Below are 22,380 nucleotides of genomic sequence, written 5' to 3'. Positions count from 1 at the left end.
TAAATTGAACTTTCAACAATACAACAAATATACAGGGTGGGCCATAAGTTTCCATTTGTAGAAAAAATATATGTACAGTATATACAATATATCAATTCATTTTGTTAGGCTATGTGAAACAGACATTAAAATGTTTTAAGTGTAGTGAAGTGAAAATTTTTCTTAGTTTATTTTTCTTAGTTAGCAAAAGCTGTTTCAAAAGACTCAAACCACTATACACACTATGGCATGTGTTCAAAAGCGACATGACTTTTGCATTTTTATTTTTTTTTGTAATATTGTTAATTTATTTCTTACGGAAAAATTGTGTATCCTAATACGAATTTCATCTTAAGAAGTCGCCTTCATAGGCGATAATTAAATTTGCATAGGTTCAACTGCGTGTATATATCTATCTTACCCATCTGTCTATCTGTCTGTATGTGTGTACAATATATAAAATAGCAATATATCAATTGCAGAAGGGAAGATGGGTCATAATTTTTTTTTTGCATTAATGTCTGTACGAAATAGCATTTTTTATTGTTTAAAAAAATTTTGTTTTATTTTTTTGCCGACTATAGCGATTTTAAATATGTGGCCGGTGGTGGCTCAGTCTGTTAAGGCTCTGATTTACGCATCTGATCTGTGGGTTGATCCTCAGCTCTGCCAGGTTGCCCCCACTGTTGGGCCCTTCACCCTGTCTGCTGCTCCAGGGGCGGCGTATAATGGCTGACCCTGCACTTTGACCCCTGCTTTATTAACAAAAATCTGGAATATGTGAAGAATAGTAATGTATATGTGACGAATAAGGGGTAACCGTAAATACTGGAATTATTTACTGAAACAGCTCAGATATTCCTAAAGAAAAAAAGAAAATCACCTACATTCCCAAATACCTGACATCATACAGAGATGTTGTTTGTTTGTTTGTTTGTTTGTTTGTTTGTTTTTTGGCCAATCAGAGTGTTAAGTTAATAGTGCAGATTGGACAGAACATGATATTATTACTATTATTATTTTTGGTTGACTTTTTTTTTTTTTTTTTTAATCTGAACTAACACTCCTGGAATTATTATTATTTTAAACTCGGGTCCCTCCCCAGACAGAACTGTAATGGACGCTGCATCACCGCTTGTCATTTCAGTGGAATGAGGGCAAAAAAAAACCCTTCAGAGCGACTTTTAGCGACGTGAAGCTTCTCCAATCAGATCCCGAATTCTTTCCCTCCTGGCCAATCAGAAGGTCGCGCTCGTGCGGTGGGCGGGTCCATGTGGGCAGGCGTTAAAGCTCGAGCCGCTCCGCTCTGCCCAGATTCTATTCATCCCGAGTCGGGCGGAGTCCATGCGCGCGCCAGAGAAAGGACCCTTTAGACCGTCTAGCGGCTCGAGCTCTCCGTAACCGCCCTGAACACCAGGTTTATTCACTCATCGTTGTTTTTTTTTTATTTTTTAATCCTGCCTGAGATGACGACGACGACTACTTTCCAAGGGATGGACCCTGGCGCAAAAAATAGCTCCAGGTAAAAAAAAAAAAAAAAATCCGAGTGAAACAAAAGAAAAACGAGTGATCGGGATGAGATTAGAGTCAGGATGAAGAAATGATATCTTTAGACGAAGATGATTTAATCCGTCGGCTGGACAGATTTGGTGTAAATACAGTCGGTGTGTTACAGGATGTGTGTGTGTGTGTGTGTGTGTGTGTGTGTTTGAGCGCCAGCGTGTTGAATCATTGTACGAGATAATTGTAACAAAAATCCCGACCTTTTTTTTTTGATGACACGCTCGCGCGCGCACTGACACTAATAATAATAATGACAATGTTGCGAGGTTACGCTTTGATCTGATTATTGTGCTTTGATCTGCTCCGTATCCACCCTGTTAGCGCATAAAGATTGAAAAAAACAAACGCATCGCATGATTATAGCTAAATCCGATAATCACTTTTTTTTAATGCACAAATCTTTTTATTATTTATTTGTTCCCTCTACTTCAAGCCGTTAACGTTAGCTAAAGAAATCTCCCTGGCAACCAGCCACTTCTCTTCCCTCTAGCCTCACTGAGCCAAGCTAATGTGTGTCTGTGTGTTCTTTTTTTCTAATCATTAATGTGTCCAAAAATGCCCAAATGATGACCTGATCTGCATTATTTCCACCTTCTGTACAAACTAAACACCCCACACTGGGGTTCCTGATGATTTTTAACCTTAAAAGAACTCCCATCTCTCAGGCCTCAGTGTTCTCCTTTTATGGGTTTCTCTAATGTTCATGCTAATTTTTCTTCTTCACTCCAGACCAAAAAAAAAATATTCGACTTATTCGATATCTAAGACAATAATTGTTAACTCACTTCAGATAACGCAGGAGCTTTTCCATTTTATGGGCACTTTAAATGCCTTGGAAATGTCTATTTTTTATCTGTAAATTTAGTATTTAGAGATAAAAAAAATAAATTTATATTTATATAAGATCTGATCAGATCTTATATAAACTCTGAACTCTTTAAAGTTTTAAGCCTTAATTTTAGCCTTCGCAAGCTTTAAGATATGAAGCACCACCTCAGCATCTTTAATGCAACATGATTTTAGATTTGACTTACCATCAAATCTGTATATGTATTTCTTGGGTATTTTTTGATTAATCAGATCTGTAAATTATTTTTTTGCAACTTTAAACTAATATGCTGTCATGGTAGCACACAGGAATGTCGTGAGGTTGCAACACAAAGACAAAGTTAGATGTACCTCATCGTCTACGGATTAAATATTTTGCCCTCGATCCGTGCTAAATCCGGTTTATGACTGGACTATAACCCTCTAAAGCAGGTTTTATTAATGTCTCCACTTCTGTCGCTGGAAAATATTCTTCCCTCGCACCTGGGTGGGGTCTCGGGGGGGAATTTAACCTCTTCTGCCAAAAGTTAAATCTCTATCTGAGCAGGAAGGTGAAGCCGAGTTCATGAGGGGTCACGCTTTGTTAGTGCAACAATCAAACCTGTAAATCTGTGGCCTTTTTAGCTTTTATTTTTTTGCATTTCCCCAATAAGGGGAGGCTGTGAAATGCTTTAAATCAGAACAGCTGTGTGTGTGTGTGTGTGTGTGTGTGTGTGTGTGTGTGTGTGTGTGCGCGTGCATGTGTCAGCTGGTGAGGAGTCCACTAAAGCGTCAGCTATTTATATTATTGCTGCACTAGTTAGCTGGTTTTGCTTGATACGGAACACACTATAGTATAATAACGCATACCGCAGCCCTGTTGGATTTTGGGTTCGGATTGGTCAAAATGGTCTTATTTGTGTTTGAAAAGGTTATTGTTTCTGTAATACCAGAGAATTATTTATGATTATTGCATAATTGTTGATACAGTGAAGATTTCTGTAACAGGATGTTTGTGTAACATGTATGGAAGGAGTCTCCAGTGTCAACGCTTTTTAATAGTCAGGGGAAAAGCTGTGACTTGAAGATTTCTGACAGAGGAGTTCAGGCTTTATGAGAGATTAAAGAGAGACTGGTAAGGGAACGGCTGTTTATAGCTACTATAATGAAATAAGAACAGGAAATAATATATTTTCACAGATTTTCAGCAGAATTAAATGTAACTGAAAAGGGATTAAAAGTACAGCGTATAATTCTTTAAAAAATTGTTAGCAAGGGTGCACCAGTTGATCATCTAGTAACTGGACTGGTTGATTTTTTTGCTTCCTGGGCGGCATAATCTAACGATTACATATGAAAATTCCAGGCGTCTAGGAAGATTTTGGTATCGGGACAAGAAAACTGCAATCGGTGCATTTCCGTGTCATTGTTAGTGTTAGGAAAGCGCTGTATAGGAAAGAATGAAACACTTCAGGATATATTGTTGTAGGAAAGTAATAACTTTGTGGTGGTATTATAAACTCTGCTTCATCAGATCACCCCATTGTGTTTTATTCTTTGCACAAACCTGAACATATGATGTTGTGTTTTTGACTCACTTGTGTTATGATACACTGTTTTGTTACACAGCTGGAATATGTGGCTGGAACGTGTATGTTCTTCTAATAAGACTTTGTGAAATATAAATAGCTATCTGTTAGCTATGTGTATGTGCATACCGTCATTTTAATAGAGTATTTTATTATGTAACATTAAGCGGTTTAGTGTAGACATGGAATATAATAGACATTTATATCATGTACATTATATAATTGCTTTTTTAATCACTGTTTTGAGTTGTGGTGGTGGTAGGTACAGAAAAATGTTTATGAACATGTACAAGAACCAACATAAGTGTGACTTAGGCTAGGTGATGTCCCAACAAAAGACAGTGCTAAACAAGAGAAATGTGAATCAGCTGCAAGTGTGACATAGGTGTTGTGGTCAGGTCATGTGCAGTGACTGAAGGCCTTCCGATGCTATATACTTAAGTAGAAGACTTTAGCAGCCCAGGTTTAAGTCTCTACAACATGACTGATCTCCACATAACTAAAGAGTGACATGCCAGCCACAGTGGATCACAAAAGAAGAGTGACAACAATTGGAAAGCCAGAAGTCAGAAGCAAAGTTCAAGGTCGATCCAGAGAGAGATTGGGACAAACCCGGGGGTGGCCTATGAAGAACCAGAAAAAGTGAAGGTCTTCTGCTAGGCGAGTGAGGGGAGAGACATTTTCTGTGAAGCAAATAGGGAGCAAGATCCTTAAAAAAAAAAGCAAGAGGGAAGACCAAGGTACACCACAAAGCAAGGGGAAGAGTGATGTCTTTAGCATAACAGGAAGGCAAGGATGGAGGTGTCCTCAGCAGAGCAGAAAGCAGAGAGACATCCTCAGTATAGAAAGGAGGTAGGAGTGTATCTCAGCCAAGGAGGCAAAGCGAAATCTTCAGGAGAGAAAGAAGACAGTGTAGTTCTTAAAGGAGTTAGAAGACACAGCTGTATCCTCAGCAGAGCAAGAAGGCAGAGGAGTAAATAGGCAGGTCTATGTGGAAGTGTAAGCAGAATGCAGAATGACCACCTTGGGAGTAAGAAGGTGGAGCTCCATTCAAAGTGAAACCAGGGGGTGTACTAATGTTCATGGTGGAGGATGTAGGTAGAGTGACGACCACTGCGAAAGCATGAACCATAATGGGATCTTCACTGAGGCATAGCGGGTGGTAGATGGTTTTGCCTGATTGGGGAAAAGAGATGGTTTTTGCCTCTTGAAAGGATGTATAGTTTTGAGCCAGGCCAGTGTTGTGCTGATCAGTTCATGCTCACCATGTTCACACATCAGGCTAGGAGACTATATGGTGGTTTCCAGAATTCTTCCACAATGAGATTGTTTATTCTGTTACATTTTTGAGCTCAGCAGGATGCTGGTGTACGAAACCAGTTACTTTAAGCAAGAATGAGAAAACACAACAGCATGAACAAGAAACATCATAAGAAAGGTAAAGTCAACAACTATATACATACATAGAGTGCTGGGTAGTGCATGATGGTGCTGGAAAAAAAATTAACATGCGTCAGCTGTGTTATAGGTGTTGTGGTCAGGTCATGTGCAGTGGCTGATGGAAGATGTAATTAGGTTGCGTTTATAGAAAAAACATCTTTTAATATGAAGTTGTGCATGGAGTTTGCATGTTCTCCTCGTGCTTCGTAGGTTTCCCCACAGTTCAAAAACATGCACATTAGGCTAACTGGCATTTGCAAATTGTCCGTAGTGTGTAAATGCATGTGAAAGTTGATCAGAGGACCTACCAGGGTTGTACAAAATGGGAATAAAGACAATGGTCACCATTGGCCTCCACGGTCCCTCGTTAGACTGCAGAGGTTCGTTGATGGATGGATGGATGGAGGAAGGATGGATGAAAATAAAGTTACCTATGGAAATCTAGTTAGCGATCATTGGTTAAAAGTAAATATTTGGTATCTGGAGAAATTCTGGTAAGTTTTGTAGACAAGAACCAGAATTAAAACCATTGCGATGGTCACATGACACTCGTCATTGAGCTACCTGTCTAATGTCATAGTTTTGTCACTACACAAAAACATCTCTCAGTAAAACTTCACCTGATTTTATGTAATGTTTACTTTTTAAAAGTAATGCAAGTCAAATACCAATAATTTTCTTTAGGTCAGTGTTTGTGTTTTGAAACACATGGGTCTCCAACGCGAGCACAGTTTCACTCCCACAGAGAGCGCAAATTAATCGAGCTGTCATGCACTTGATTTGGCTTTTGACGTATAATCGTTCAGAGGCTCTTTGTGAGCTAGACACCGTAATTAGAACCAGAGGGCGTGGATCGGGACACTGCCTCCACTTCCTCCTTCTCTCATCACAGAGGCGAATCGAATGTTCGACGGGTTGTCAAGGCTGCAGCAATCCCGAGGGTGCTGTTTGGATAGATGAAAATCATCTGACACAGGAATCTCCATTTGGTGTGGCTCCGGTCAGCTGTACAATATGTGTGTGTGTGTATGTGTGTGTGTGTGTGTGTGTGTGTGTGTGTGTGTGTGTGTGTGTGTGTGTGTGTGTGTGTATGAGAGAGAGAGAGACAGAGACAGAAGGGCATGGGTAGTCGGGACCCTCCCAGCTTATGTTATCTGTCCCCTGCAGTGGTCAGTCTGGTTGGTTGGTCTCCAGTTGGGTGTGTGTGTGTGTGTGTGTGTGTGTGTGCATGCATGTGTGTGTGGGGGGGTGGGCGTGGCCACCCGCCCTTGTGTCCAGTATTAACTCTGCTAAATCTTTTTGATGATGCTTGCCCGGCTTCCCCTGCAGCTGTTTCATTCCCGTAATGTCAGCACGACCACAAATGTGAGACGGTGCCCCGTTTTCTCCATTTGCGTGTATGTGTGTGTGTGTGTGTGTGTGTGTCTGCTTTGGAACAGGCCAAAAATGAAAGGATTTTTCCCCTTTACAAATGCAGTTCTTCAGCCATGACTCTCTCTGTCTGAAGTTTCCTTCCTAAGGGAAAAACTGTAACTCTCATGAGCACCCCAGTGTACAAACACATTTAGCTGAATATACACACTCCTGGGTACCACACACACATACTGTAGATTTCTTTTACACAGGTGTGACTGTAACCCTGCACAGAATTAATTTACTCTAGCATGTATAAGAATATAATCAGCCGTCAGCCTGTTGTAATAATTACAGTAATGAAAAGGGAACCACTTGCTGTTCGAGGAGATTTATATTCACATTTATGGCATTTGGCAGATGGTCTTATCTGTAGTGAGATCTGAGCATTTTAGGGTTCCGGGCCTTGTTAAACGTCCCAGTAGACTCAGCTTGGCCATGCTAGGATTTTATTTTATGATTTGTAGACATAAGAAATTGCATATGAGTGGTGTGTACAGCTACATTATTAACACCAGTCTTACAGCTCAGTCTCATGTTTGATTTGGCCGGACGCCTAATTAACAAGGCTAAAAAGCCAGCTAAGGTAACACGAAGGTTCAAGGAGAAGTTTATTCATAAGCTGTGGCGTTTTCTCTTCACATCACACATAACAGATATCAGGGCAGTGTTGGCTCAGGTGTTTTTGAGGTTGCTGATTGGAGGGTTGGGGGGCCCATGGGCAAGGCTCTAAACCTTACAGTATGTCTATATGATATCCAGCCACTGACATGCATGGAATCCTCAATGCCAGTCCCAAGCTTAGAGGAAACTGGTGTGTTATTGTGTAAAGGAAATTGAATGATCTGATATGGTGACGAAGCCCAAGGAAAAATACATTGCACATAACATGTCACGATAGTAAATAAAATCTCTCTCGCTCTCTCTCCCTATATATACAGTGGAACCTTGGATTACGAGCGTAATTCGTTTCGGAAGCAGGCTCGTATTTCAAAACACTCGTAAATCAAACCCACCAAATTGTCCCATAAGAAATAATGGAAACTTGAATTATTAGTTCCACAGCCCCAAAAAAATAAACACATAAAAATTATTAATACAAAACATATAAACTAAAAACAAAACAAATTAACCTGCACTTTACCTTTAAAAAAAAAAAAAAAGTAAAAAAAATAAATCTCGACAGAAAAGTGTTTCCGTTTATGCGCGCCGGTGCTGTGTGTGTGTGTGTGTGTGTGTGTGTGTGTGTGTGTGTGTGTGTGTGAAGCTAAAGTAAAAGGAGACTCTTAAGCCCAATCCCAATTCTACCCCTTACCCCTTCCCCTACCCCTTCCCCTACCCCTCGCCCCTTCCCCTTGTCCCTTAAAACGAAGTGGAAAGGGGAAGGGTTAAAATATTTCCCCTAAGAAATGGGACACCACTACAACACTGTTATACGTCATCATACGTATCCGTTCATTTACATGTACACATACAGTATGGCCGTAAGCAAAACAATCAATGCGTTACCAAAAGCTCGGCAAACTGCCGTGCTACTAAACTTTCATATTTGTTTGTAGCATGTAGTAAAGTGTATATGACATAAAAATATATTTTTGTAATATTGCGCAATCGGCGCTATCCGCTAGCAAACTTTAGCGGTTTTTTTGCAAACGTTTTTTTACAAAACATCACCATAAACACAAACACAAGACTAAAATTAATATACATATAATAAAAACTTGTCATAAAAATCCTTATTAATGGCAAAAAATCGTTAAATTTACGGGTCTGCTTGCTCGAGTGAGCGGCCATCTTGAAAATTTCGTTAGCCCTTCGTTTGAAGTGAGGTCCCGAAAAATCTTCGTTTCGAGGGCTATCTGGCCCTTCCCCTTAGCCCTACCCCTCCAACCAAAAGAGAAATGAGACACCCCTACCCCTTCACGTGAACGCGCCAAACGGAGGGGTAGGGCTAAGTGTAGGGGTAAGGGGTAGAATTGGGATTCACCTTTACTTTCAGCCCCTCCCGTCTCCCCCTTCTCAAACCTGTCTCCTCTCTTATTTGACTTTCACACAAACACATTAACGGAAAAACTGTTTTGTTGGAAAAATTAGCCAGGAACATCGCTAATGACACTCGTGTGAGCGCATACTAACGGAATCACTGCTGTAAAGTAAAACAAACAAACAAATGAACCTGAACTTTACCTTTGAAATGAGAAGGGGTGCTTCACACACACACACAAACACACACACTAAAGGCGAGAGAGAGAGAGAAAGAGAAAGAGGGTGTGTGAACCGACACGGTGTCAAATTATGCGCACGTACACATAACGCACACACATAACAAGCTGAGGGAGAAAATGGATTTTTAACCTCTAATGAGACTTTCTTTTGCTTTACATGTTCGCACACAGGTTTTATAAGAAACAGTACACGCGCGCTTTCAAACATAAAATAAAATATGTTTTAAACACACACACGTGGTCACAGTGTTATAGTAAACAGTACACGCGTGCATGGATGTTGATTAGACCAGTGAGAGACGCGCTCTAAGACCCAGCAGGGGAGACGATTATTCACTCGCAATCCGAGGTTTCTCTGTATATGAGTGTGTGTGTGTGTGTGTGTGTGTGTGAATGTGTGTTGTAAACTGGAGAGTTATATAACAGCATTGTGCTGCACTTCTTGCTTGGTGTCATATAAATATATTTTGCTCCTAGTTCACCTGGTACATGTTGTTAGTGAGCCTTTATTTTGGTTTTGGTCTAGTCTCCATCCTGTCATCAGTCTGTGTTCACCTGTTTGTGTTCGCTCCTGTTTATAACCTGCAGTGTCTTTGTCCCAGTTCAGTTTCTTCGTCTCTTTTTGGACTTTGTGTTTCCATATTTGTATTCTTTGTTCTTGTTAAGAGAGACTTCCTTAATGTTATTTGACTTTGGATTGTGGATTTGCAGTAAGAAACTTGATGAAGTGTCCTCACCTGCCTCCTGCCTCACATGGTCCAACATTACGCCTCAGTGTCATCAGTGTACACAAAGCTACGAGCTTCTGAAAAGATCATCATTCATTCAGGCTAATTAGTTCCCCAAGTAAAAATCATTCTACCATCAACCTGACCACCTCGGCTGTGTAGTGCTGCAGTGTTCTTGGCATCAGTTATACATATAACACTAAGGAGTAGGTTTATTTTCTTTTCCTGGTTGATAAACCTCCAAACTATGAATAGAGAATAATTCAATAATGATAACCTTGTGGTGGAAATCTTGAAAACTATAAAGACAAGTAAGTCATTCACTGGGTAAGAGCAAAGTAACAATGGTTTATTGTAACTTCTGCAAAAGGACCAGGCTCATACAGACAACAGTTGCAGCAGGAGAATAGGTGGTTTCTTTCTTACAGACATTTCATTTTGTGCTAAACTTCTCTGCCAATATAATCTACACCCTGTACATCTAAAATCAGTTCATCTAGATTTTAAATGAAAACCCCCAAGACGGTAAGGTTAGATAAAATAAGGTGTTGTGTGTCTAAAGTAGACATGGATAAAGGTAAACGTTGTATTAAATGAATATAATGAAAACCAGTACAACGCACTTTTAACAAAACAAACCCACAATATTCAAAAACAGGCCAGAGTAGATGATGTGCAGACAAAAATACAAAAGCAAATTCGCAACCAAGAAACAAGATGACTTTAAAAACCAAAATAGCATTGTAGAAATGAGAGGTAAAAGTCAGGGATGGGAAACTAAACTTTATTTTAAATGAGACAAAGAACCTCAAGAGCTTAAATCAACCACAGATTTGAAAATATCCAGAAAATAATATTTCCCTGAAGTTCCAAAAAGCAGAACTTGAATATGCCACATGCTGAGCAATAAAATGTACCTACTGTATGTGACTGAAGTGAAGGTAAAATGTTATGTAGTTGCTGATGTATATTATGTAGTTTGTAGGTTTGTATATTATGTACAATGGGTTCAGCTTCAGTAACTTTTCTTCATGTTGTTCCTTTAATCAGTTATGCAACACGATCTTTAGTTGATTCTTTCATTTGATTGAATCGATGTGTCAGTTTTCCATTCAGAACCCAATTCAGCTCGATTCGGTTTTATTTATATAGCGCTTATAACAATGCTCATTGTCACAATAGCAGCTTAACACAATCAAAAAGAAAAGTAAGGAAATTATTATGAAATGTGTAAAAAAATGTGTATAAATTATAATGACAATAATTCCCCTACGTAAGAACGAGTTTTGTTCAGAGAGCTTGTCGTAAGTTCAGTTTGTTCATAAGTTCTATAAACACTGTCTAGGTACTAGGATACTAACACATGTGGCTATTTACAGTATATTACGGTACAGTGCTCTTTGGAATCGTTATGAATGGTGAGAATGGAACCAGTCCATTCTTTTAATTATTTTCACTTTTGTCTCCATCGTTATTGCTTGGCATCAGTACCCGCTTCATCTCCAATTAGGGCTGCACCTAACGATTATGTTAATAATCGATTAATCTGTCGATAATTTTTTCGATTAATCAGTGAATATGACAACAACAAAAAAATCAAGAAAAGCATTAATTTACAACCCTTTATTCAAAAACAAATCTTTAGAAAGTGCACAAACATGTTGCTCTTCGAGCTGTTATAATAATAATATAATGAAATAAAAATGGACAAACACAAAAAGCATAGGCATGTATATATATACAGTGGAACCTTGGATTATGAGCATAATTCGTTCCGGAAGCGGATCGTATTCCAAAACACTCGAAAACCAAATTTTACTTTTAAAAACACACTAACAGAATCACTGCTGTAAAATAAAAATAAAACAAATTAACCTGAACTTTTCCTTTAAAAAGAATCGCGACAGAGCAGTGTTTCTGTGTAGAGTAAAGATAGAGTGTGTGTGTGTGTGTCTTTAAAAGTGAAAGTAGGAGGGGTCTGTGTGAGTGTGTGTGTGTGGCACTGTGTCTAATGACGCTTACGCACACAGACACACACACAGCAGGGAAGGAGCAGGCTAAGCCTTGAGCAGAGAGAGAAATTGGATCTTTAACCTCTCTAATGAGACTTGCATTTGCTTTACACACACACACACACATAAAGACACAAAATAAAATTTTTACACACACAGACATGGTCACAATGTTATAGTAAACAGTACACGCGTGCACGGATGTTGATTATACCATTAAGAGACCCGCACTAAGACCCAGCAGCCTCCTCCATGTCTCTTTCCTCTACCTTCCGCTCGTTTTTTTTTTTTTATGCTCCCCCCTGTCTATGAGGTGCTGAACTCTGCTAGCATCAGTGCGTGAGTTGCTTTTTCACTTGCTTCTGGACATCATGCAGTGAACACTTGCTGCATGTGATAATGTCGCTGGACGTTTGCTCAAACGTCCACAAGTGAATATGTTTGTATCTTTAAAAGTTTGTAACTCAAATGTTTGTATGAAGGGAACTGGCTGTATCAGTTTGTCCCCGATGCTGACAGTGGTCAGGAAATACTCCCTGAACAGCCAATAGAAAGAAGTCTTGAGAGGAACCAGACTCAGCAGGGAACCCATCCTCATTTGACAAATTCCTTATAAATATACCACAGCATTTCCCTTGGAGACTGTTGGTATGTTTTTTTTTAGGAAATTCATAAATTTTAGGGATTTGTGAGATTATTGCTTAATATTCTTCCGCCTTTGATTGTATGAGCGATTAGTGCAATACCGCCACCTACTGGACTGTAGTGTTGCACAGAAGATTGTCTTTGTAAGAAAATTTAAACAAACAGCGTAAGATACACAGCAGCATTTAGGTGTTTGTTACGTACATATATTAATTACATTTTTCTAGTACTGTAAGAAATATAGCTGCTTGAGACAAATGAGACATTAAATATTGAGTGTATGAAATTAAATGGAGTTGAATGTTCTATCACTGAATTGAATCAACAGTCTAGCTACGATTCATAGCTCTATTAACAACACAGTATAACAACTAAAGTAATATTGAGAGGACTGCAGGTAAACAGGAGTGTGTGTGTGTGTGTGTGTGTGTGTGTAGATCATATGCTAATCTGGGCCATGTTTACATAAGGGCTGCAGGTTTTGCTATCTGCGAGGTGTCCTGAAACTGATGTCCTGCAGATCCCCTGGGCTGACTGTATATCAAAGTGTAGTTCAGACTCACACACACACACACACACACACACACACAAACTCTGTGTTTGTTTTTCCTCCTCAGGGTTCTCCGGCCACCCGGCGGAACCTCCAACATTTGCTTCGGCACAGATGAGGAAAGGCCGGCACGCAAGAACAGAATGGCCTCCAACATCTTCGCCGAGCCCGATGACCCCCACGCCCATCGGAGGAACAACCCGCCTGGTACACACACACACACACACACACACACACACACACACACACACACACACACAATATCTTAGACATATTCTCCACCCACCCTGGGAAGTCGTAGTGTGTAAAGTTCCCTTGCTGTCAGATCCACATTTCCTTTAATGGAAGGAGTCTCCAGGGTCAGTCAGTGGAACAGGACAGAGAAGTTCACACGTCACCTGCATTATGAACTTCAGCAGTGAGAGTGAAGAGAGATGATGATGTTGGTGTTTGTTGTTTACTCGCTGGAGTGTAAGAGGAATAAATCGGTGTGTGTTGCTGCGCTGGTTATTACACACCGCATTCTCCTTCTCAGAATGGGATTTAAACTCCAGCAGGTTCCCTGTGTTACATGGTAATAAATGAGGGATGTGATATAGCCCAGACACCACACACTAAACCAAACCCTGCTCGGGTGATACGGCGGGAGAACACCACCACGCTACACACACTAATTAACAGCTTCCTGTCGCTCTGCACTGAACAACACTCACACACTCAGGGATTCATCTGGACGTCCTGTCTGCATCATGAACCCCTTCACAGGCGTGTGTGTGTGTGTGTGTGAGAGAGAGAGTGTGTGTGAGGTGCATGTGTGTGTCATTTCCAGTACAGATGACCTCATGGTCTGGTTACTCGGCTCCACTTCCTGGTGTGTCAGAGCGCAGAGATGGATGATGGGAAACACAAGACTGTGTGACATCACCTGCAGATCATTCCACACTCCATGACTGGGTTCTAACATCAGGTCTGGGGCAGAGCTGTGTGTGTAATAGATGCGTATTAAGCACTCAGCTATGTGTGTGTGTGTGTGTGTGTGTTTTGTTAGAGGTGTACTTGTTGTCCTTCTCTCTCTCTCTCTTGCTCGTCTGCTCCTCATTTGTGTTTCGACTAATTTTGTTTAGACTGAGTGTGTGTGTGTGTGTGTGTGTGTGTGTGTGTGTGGTTAGAAAGAGCTGGCACTAATCTGCGGTTCCTCATGAGCCTGGGTTTGGCAGGTGGAGGCAGAGCAGGAAACCTCAGCAGCTTCCAGACACACAGCAGGGGGAAATGAGCAGAGGAAATGATCTGTGTGTGTGTGTGTGTGTGTGTGTGTGTGTTACAAAGGACAGAGGATAAAGGCAAACACAGGTCAGACAGTAAAAACGATTAGCCTACAAAGACCGGTATTAATAATGAAAGAAAGAGAAAAAGCAGAAGAAGAAGAAGAAGGAAAGAAGCAGAACCAGAGCTCTAGACAGAATGGAAGAGATTAGAGGAGGCAGATAGAGAGGAAAGATGAACAGCTGGACAGAAAGTCATAGAGGTAAGCAGACAAAAAAAGAGAAATAGAGACAGAATACAGTATATGAAAGTAAAAGAGAGAGATAGGAGGAGGGAGGAGCTTTAAGGAGAAGAGAAACACATGCAGGAAAATCTGTAAAGAAATAGACAGAAACACAAACAGTGAAAAAAAAAGGAAAAATGGGGAAAACCAAGACCAAACATTAAGAATAGAGAAGGGTGATGAGCAGACCGAGAGAATAAGAGAGAGAGAGAGAAGGGAGGATGTTGAAGAAAAAGAAAAGAGAGAGAGAGAGAGAGAGAACGAGAGTGTTGGAAAGGCAGCAGGTAGACATTTAAACAGGTAGACAGAAAATGAGACGGATTAAAAAAGGAGAACATTTTGAGGTTGAAAGACGGATAAAATGAAACAGTCAGAAGGAGTAGATCTAAAGACAGACAGTTAGAGAGTGAGACATAAGACTGATCCAGGTAGATAAAAAGGAAGAGAATAAAAAGGAGATAAAAAGTGCCAGCTATTCACGACTTGCCGGATAAGAGCGTCTGCCAAATGCCTAAATGTAAATGAACCTCATGTATGTTTTACATACTAATGCAAAACAGGCGTAGACCCCATGTGTGTGCACATCTGTGTGTGTGTGTGTGTGTGTGTGTGTGTGTGCGTGTGTGTGTGTGTGCGTGCGTGTAAGATCAGCACATTATCAGCACACACTCACTGTGACTGGGACACAATGGCGTCTCTCAGCGGAGCTGCAGTTGAAGTTCATTATCCAGCGGCGCTGCTGTCGTGTTTCAGAGAGCGCCTTGTGCCTTAATCACTGCTCTTTGTAGACGACGAGGACGTTACTGTGTGTGTGTGTGTGTGTGTGTGTGTGGCTTCGTATGTGTGTGTGTGTGAGATGCCACGGCTCAGAGCTCCAACACAGATGTGGGGGGGTGTTTTGGGGGAGGTGTAGCAGTGCAGCTCTGTGTGGTCGTGTTCACTGGGTTTAAGTAAATACACACGATCCTTATTTAACTCCGAGAATAAAAAACAGATCGGTTTTCATTACAGCTCAGTTTGTAGTTGTTTATAACAATAAGTGATCTTCAACATTTCGAGGCTTCAGTTATTCCTAGGATTCATGGCTGTGTAATTACACACTCTGTTAGAGTTTCACTGTATTAATCAATAAGCAGTTATTATTCAGTCGGAGTTTACTGGATCATGAGCTTTAAGATAAAGGAGAGTTTGGTAAGATATCAACCTCTCAGTGTCATGCTGTTGTAGGGAAATAATCAGTGATGGGATGGTGTGATGAAGTGGAGCTACTGTTACCTCCCTGAACTTTATTCTTTTCCAGTAATTTGGCATTTTGTAATATTTTTGTATATTTGAACCCTGCGATGGATTGGTGTTCCCCGTCTAGTCCCCCGAGCTCCCAGGGATAGGCTCCAGGCCTCCCCTGACCCTGTACAGTATAAACTCCTGGTATCACTTCCGCTATAGCAGTTGAACATATTTTAGTATAATTTCCTGTGAATAAACTGTTACTATGGAAACAGTAATAACGGTTGGTATTTTAACTTATTTATCTTAACCGATGGTTGAGCACAGTAATAATTAATAATCAAATATTCAGTAAGAATTAACAATAAGAAAACACTATTTTTAGGTCAAGTTTTATTTAAACAGACTTAAACTAACATCACAGTCCTAAATAATTAGTTAGAGACTAATTAATGAAGTCCAATAAATAAATAATGAAAGAAAGGCCGTTAAAACATCAGCTCCTCATAGAAATCAAAGCAGCTAAAATATACAATATAGTGCTAACTGCAGTTGCGCCATCTTATAGTGAACAAATTAATAAATATGTCACCTACTGAGAAATATTATGCAAAACATTATGGTGTAATAGTACTGCTGCACAATTAACTGCACGGAAAATCAAGAAGTGCAATATTGGTATGTGCAATTATTTATTTGCAAGTAATATACAAATATTATAATAAGTATTTTTTTTTATAAATATTGGCAAACATTGTCTCATCAAGATTGTTTGTGCCGTTATTTGGTGTTAGTGTGGATAAATAAATATGATGGAACACTAAGTAGTACATTTAATAGTTACATATTGCTGTTTAACTCACAACTGCAAGATGTGTCGACATAATCGCATTTTTTAAATTAAATTGTGCAACAATGTAACAAATTTTAACGGTTAAATTCTAAGCATTCCAGCATCATGAAGATCCCTAATATAAATGATGGGATATTTAAAACAAGTGCATTAATTAGAACCTGCGTTACTATCAGATCTGCTGTTGTAGAAAATTAATCAACACCTTCTGACCAATCAGGATCAAGAATTCAACAGACCTCTAGTGTAAGTTTAAGTTAAACACATGAGCAGGTCCACAGCATTCCATAGTGTAAAGCTAATTCACATGGTTTAGTCAGGACTGATTCTGATGACTTAAACACGACTCATGAAACCACACTAAATCTTACGGAGTTAAAACAGTGGAAAGTGTGTCTCATCCTTTCCTCACAGAGAGAGCGAGAGGAGGGACGGCTGAAGCTCTACACACTGACAGTGCAGACACAGTGCCTCTGAACACTCTGGAGTCACTCGGGTGTGTGTAAAGTCATCTTTATTAGTAGTCTAATCTTCATCCAAAGTCCTTCAGGGCTGGAACACAGGGCAATAATGTACACGTCATATATCACAGTACATCATTTAACGTGAGGATCAGGAAGATTTTCAGTTTCAGTTGTGTGACACTGTTGGAAGTGTTCAAGCAGTTAATAATGAAACAGTTAAACTTATGAACTTTGATATTTTAGGTAAAAAGTACAGTAGTTGTATATTTTTTTTATTAATATATTATGTTTTTATGCTTGCTTTTACATTTTTATACTTTTTGTTTATGATTGCTTGTAGATTATTTACTGTATTTAAACTGTCCTTACAGAACTCATCTGATTAGTTCATAATCCTTACAACTGATTCATAATTCATCTAGTTCACAATAGCTACATCTGGTTAATAATACGGTTGATTATTTTATAACCTCTACAATTACTTAATAAGCTGCATAATTAGCTTATATGTTTGGTCATAACCCCTATGCTTATTATATAGGTTGTGCAAATATGACAATATATTTTAAATATATTTTTCTATAACCCATATGATTGGTCAATAGCCCATATGTTTGGCGTATAGCCCATACGATTGGTATATAACACATATTATTGGTTTATAACCCATGCAATTTGTCCATAGCCCATACATTTGGCTTACAGCCCATTGTCTATAAGATTGTCTATAAGTCATCTGATTAGTTTATTACACATATGATTGGTCTATAGCCTAATCACTTTGCTTACAGTCCACACAATGTGTCTATAACCCATGTTATATCCTGTATAATTGGCTTATAACTCTACAATTGGTCTACAGCCAATACGTTTTGCTTAATGGGTCCATAGCACATACGATTTGTCTATAACCAATATGATTGGTCTTTAGCCTGTACATTTGGCTTATAGCCCATATGATTGGTCTGCAACCCATAAGATTGTCTATAACCCATATGATTGATTCATGATCCATACAATTGGTCTATAAACCATATGACTGGTTCATAACCCATATGATTAGTTCATAACCTAGTTGCTTATTTTATAACCGATATGATTTGTTCATGACATCATGAAGTCTGGTTTAAAATCTAAATGGTTGTTTCACGTCCTGTACAATTGGTTAATAACCTATATGATCTTGTTATGACAAGTGAAATTATTTTATAGCTTGTGTAGTTATTTTATAGCCCAGTTGTTAAGTTCAGAACCTGTTAATTATTTTAGAATTTGTACAATTGGTTTCTAACACTATAATTGGTTCATATAATCCAATATCCAGTTAACCTGCTAACACAGACCTCTTAGACATTTTATAGATTTAACAGATTTATATCTGTTTGAGGAACAGACATGAAAGTTTTTTACGCAAAGTGAATCAAATCTTCTGATCTTTGGATTGTGATGATGTCATCAATGTTATTGGTGCAGGTGGTGAAGCGACTGGAGTTCTGTGTGGCGAACACTCCGCCCCATTGAGACGGTGCCACCAGCCACCAATCTACCTGAACAACTCTGAACACCCAGGAAAACCCCTGGTGAGTAGAGAATGGAGAGAGAGAGAGAGAGAGAAAAATATAAAATGTTGTCTTGTTAGTAGGCTGGGGTCAGAGTACAGGGTCAGCCATAGCCCGAGCATATAGGGTTAAGAGCCTTGCTAGAGGGCCCAACAGCAGCAACTTGGCAGAGCTGGGGCTCAAACCTTCCAATCAGTAACTCAGGGCCGTAACACACTGAGCCACCACTGCCCTCGACTCATAAGTGGTATAATTGTGTTATGAACTCTGTTAAGCCAAACTTTTGGTTCATTCCCTGTGTCCTTAGTTCATAATTCACATTATTGGTTTATTAACCATACAGTTGATTTAGATTCTCTACAACTGAAGTTCTTATTCTAAACTATTGATTCATATCCTGTATGATCGGTTAAGAAATTACAAAGTGATTGTTTCAGAGTCCGTACATTGGCATCGCAACTTACAGCACTTTATAACTTTATAAGATTGTATCAGACCCCCTGCACCTGCTGCAAATGCTTTAGGTTTTGTTCATAACTCACATGATCGGTTCATAACCCGACTGGTCGTCATCAAAACCCTAAACATTATTGCTGTGGGTTTTAGAGAGCAGTTCTTCTATCTGCTATACTGTAGCTGCTCCTCTCTGGAGTTCCTCTCCAAGCTCTCGTCACAGACAGTAACAGCGCATAACTCATGGAGACATGCTTTAACGTCTGCGTCTGCGGCTCTTCTCATGTTTAGTCTATTTGGTGAATTATAAAACACGAAGTAAGCTGCTGCAAAACGAGGGCGGAGAAAGAACCGGCTTTAATGTTCTGAAGTAGTTTGATCGGGCCAGTGTTTCTTTTACCTCTCCACCCAAATAAACACACACACACACACACACACACACACACATAGAGTCTCCATGGAACTACACAGTGTTTTGGAGGTTAACTATGAATACATTTAGCCTGCACATTGTTTTACATGTTACACAGGATTTAACGAGCCGAGTGAAAACACTTCTAGGAGGGAGTGATGTTTTAAAATCCTCGCTCTTTTTTTTTCAGGAGGAAAATCACGAGCAAGTAAATTATGGTGAGTATTTTTGTCTCATCAAGTTTCTAATCTGTCTTAAACAGCGTTCCCCTCCCTTCCTCTCTCTCTCTCCCTCTCTCTCAATCTGTCTCCCTGTATCTTTATTCTTTATCTCCCTTCCCCCTCCCTTCCTCTCTCTCCTTCTCTCTCTCTCTCCCTTCCTCTCTCTCACTCTCTCTCTGCTACTTCCCTACTCTCCCCCTTTTCCCCTTCCCGAACTTTTCCTCTCTCCTTCTTCCTTCGTTTCTTGCCCTCCTGTTTCCTTCCCCTGTGTTGCTCTAAACAGCAGCACATGATGCACATTAAGATAAATCATACCTCTGTCACATGCTCTGTGGAAAACACTGACTTATGTTCATCAAATCATACTAAAGTCAAATGTGAGTTTAAAATGAGTGCAGATAGATCTCACTCACTGCGCTGAGGGTCATCATATTTTATAGCAAAACTGTATAATAAAATTTAAAGACACTCAAGTGAAAAAGCAAAACTGGTGTGTGTGTGTGTGTGTGTGAGAGAGAGAGAGAGAGAGAATGAACATACAGTATAGAGAAACGTATAGAGAACTTCATGAGTGTAGCCTGGTGTATAAATGTATATTAACTGTAGAGTGCAAGCAAAGACTCCGGCAGGACTAACTATGACAGCATAACTAAAAGGGAGAGCCAGAAGGAAACACAGACATGAGGGCTTCCTGAGATGTAAAGCCAACAATCACCTCACCGTCAGCAAACCGGAGTGATCAATGAGAGTGAGGAAGACAGCATCCAAACATACCAGTTCACCATAATACTCTACGTCCATGAGTCCCCCAGATCTGCTCCTTTACCTAAGGCAAATCTATTTATAAAAATGCTTGACTAAATAAATAAGTTTTTAGCCTGGACTTAAACACTGAGACTGTGTCTGAGTCCCGAACACTATTTGGAAGACTATTCCATAATTTTGGAGCTTTGTAAGAAAAAGCTCTGCCCCCAGCTGTATTTTTCATAATACGCGGTACTGACAAGCAGCCTGCATCCTTTGATCGAAGTAGGCGTGGCGGATCGTAAGACACTAGCAGTTCACTCAGGTACTGCGGCGCGAGACCATTTAATGCTTTATATGTCAAGAGTAGTATTTTAAAATCAATGTGAAATTTCACAGGAAGCCAATGCAGTGAAGATAAGATAGGGGTGATGTGCTCATATCTTCTGGTTCTAGTGAGGACTCTCGCTGCTAAATTCTGAACTAGCTGAAGGTGCAATTCTGATATTGAGTTTATCACAGTAATCCGATTAAAGCTATTAAATTAATTTGTGTGTGTGTGTGGTGTGTGCAGATCAGTTAGAGGAAAGCGAAGCCCCTGAGGAAGAGCCTCAGCAGCAGCTGCAGCAGAAGGATGAGGAGCAGAACCAGCCCTCTGGCGCCTCCTCTGGCCGAAGAAACCCTCCTGGTGGAAAATCCAGCCTCATTCTGGGCTGAGCGCGCTCACTGAACTCTCTCTCTCTCTCTCTCTCTCTCTGTCTCTCTTTTTTTAAAGATTCACTCTCTCTTCACTCTCTCACTCTCCTCATGTGAGCCATGGGATGATTATTTTTCCCTTTTTGTCCACTACCACATGTCTGTATTATTGTTTTTCTATCGCAAAAAAAAGAAGAAAAGAAAAATGAAAGAAAGCTGGTTGGCAGAAGCACTTTATGTAAAAGCTCCATTTCAGCCCATCATGAAGAGCGCAGGCCGTGCAGGGGGAAGCATGGAAGGCAAAGCAAGGAAAAGATTTGTCGCGCTAAATTTCTAAATACAAATAAAGATTGATATGAATTTCACTGCGTCTGCTGGTGTTTGTGTACCAAAATCCTGCACATTTTGATCTTTAAAAAATAATCTTTTTAAACATTAAATAACATTTATAACTGTGCATTACATAATCTACCTCCATGCCCCACAGTAATGCTTTGGTAAATTACATCTACAGGCTGGCACAAATCTGCTACTCAGGTGTTTTAACATTGCTAATATCTGCACCTTGATAAACCTTCTCTTCCACTTCTACATGTCTGAGCTGATACGACGGCTTTAGATCCTCTTTACAGCTGCGGTGAGCAGAAAAGCATCTCAGCATAAACGTTCACTCAAGGGGCATCAGGTTTATCTTAATGATTTCAAATCCAACTTATGTTAATTAGATAACTTTATCTAGGTCATAAGACTGAAGCAGAGATGATTAGTGAACGTTTTACACAGGATCTAATCAAAATATGTCAGAAACAGTTTTAAATCTCTTAGAGAGTTCTGTTTGTTCTTGCAGTGTATACAGTTGTTCTCACATCTTACCTCATCTATTAATGGGGTTTTATCAATCATTGGTGGCAAATAATACAAATAATACTTTATTACGTATTCTACGTATTTGAGTATTTTTTCTGTGTATCTGTACTTACTTTAGTATTTTCCTAATGTGATACATGGATGATTGTGTGTGGTGGGAAGTATATGAATCAGTGCATGATCTGTGGTGCTGTAATGGCAGCGTGTGAGTTATTATTTCCATTATTAAGACTTTACAACATTGTGGACATTTATACTACCAAACTTCCATGTTGGACATTGACCATACAGCTTGCGAACATTTCATATGATTGGATTTTGAATATTTTTGTATTTATGTAAAGACTCAACATATGCTGGCAAACAACTTCTGTTAATCACTGTGCA

The 22,380-nt window shown here is 39.7% G+C and overlaps 1 protein-coding gene across 1 annotated transcript; it reads left to right on the top strand.

Moving 5' to 3' along the window:
* The first annotated feature begins 1,291 nt into the window (after positions 1-1,291).
* jpt1b (Jupiter microtubule associated homolog 1b) lies at positions 1,292-21,491 on the top strand. The gene is made up of 5 exons (XM_053489591.1): positions 1,292-1,501; positions 13,019-13,158; positions 18,515-18,621; positions 19,656-19,683; positions 21,005-21,491. Exons 1-5 carry the CDS (start codon positions 1,446-1,448, stop codon positions 21,145-21,147), a joined length of 474 nt encoding a protein of 157 aa, XP_053345566.1. The 5' UTR covers positions 1,292-1,445; the 3' UTR covers positions 21,148-21,491.
* The last annotated feature ends 889 nt before the right edge of the window (positions 21,492-22,380 follow it).

Source organism: Clarias gariepinus, chromosome 28 (assembly GCF_024256425.1).
Source record: "Clarias gariepinus isolate MV-2021 ecotype Netherlands chromosome 28, CGAR_prim_01v2, whole genome shotgun sequence".
Taxonomy (NCBI): Eukaryota; Metazoa; Chordata; class Actinopteri; order Siluriformes; family Clariidae; genus Clarias; species Clarias gariepinus.
Note: the sequence above shows the minus strand (reverse complement) of the source record. Positions and strands in the feature narration are given on the sequence as shown.

Bases quoted from the DNA above. Each gene is read 5' to 3' on its own strand.
- jpt1b (XM_053489591.1), top strand. From the start codon at position 1,446: ATGACGACGACGACTACTTTCCAAGGGATGGACCCTGGCGCAAAAAAT. The intron at 1,502-13,018 runs GTAAAAAAAAAA...TTTCCTCCTCAG, and splicing joins GGCGCAAAAAATAGCTCCAG to GGTTCTCCGGCCACCCGGCG. The intron at 19,684-21,004 runs GTGAGTATTTTT...TGGTGTGTGCAG, and splicing joins TCACGAGCAAGTAAATTATG to ATCAGTTAGAGGAAAGCGAA.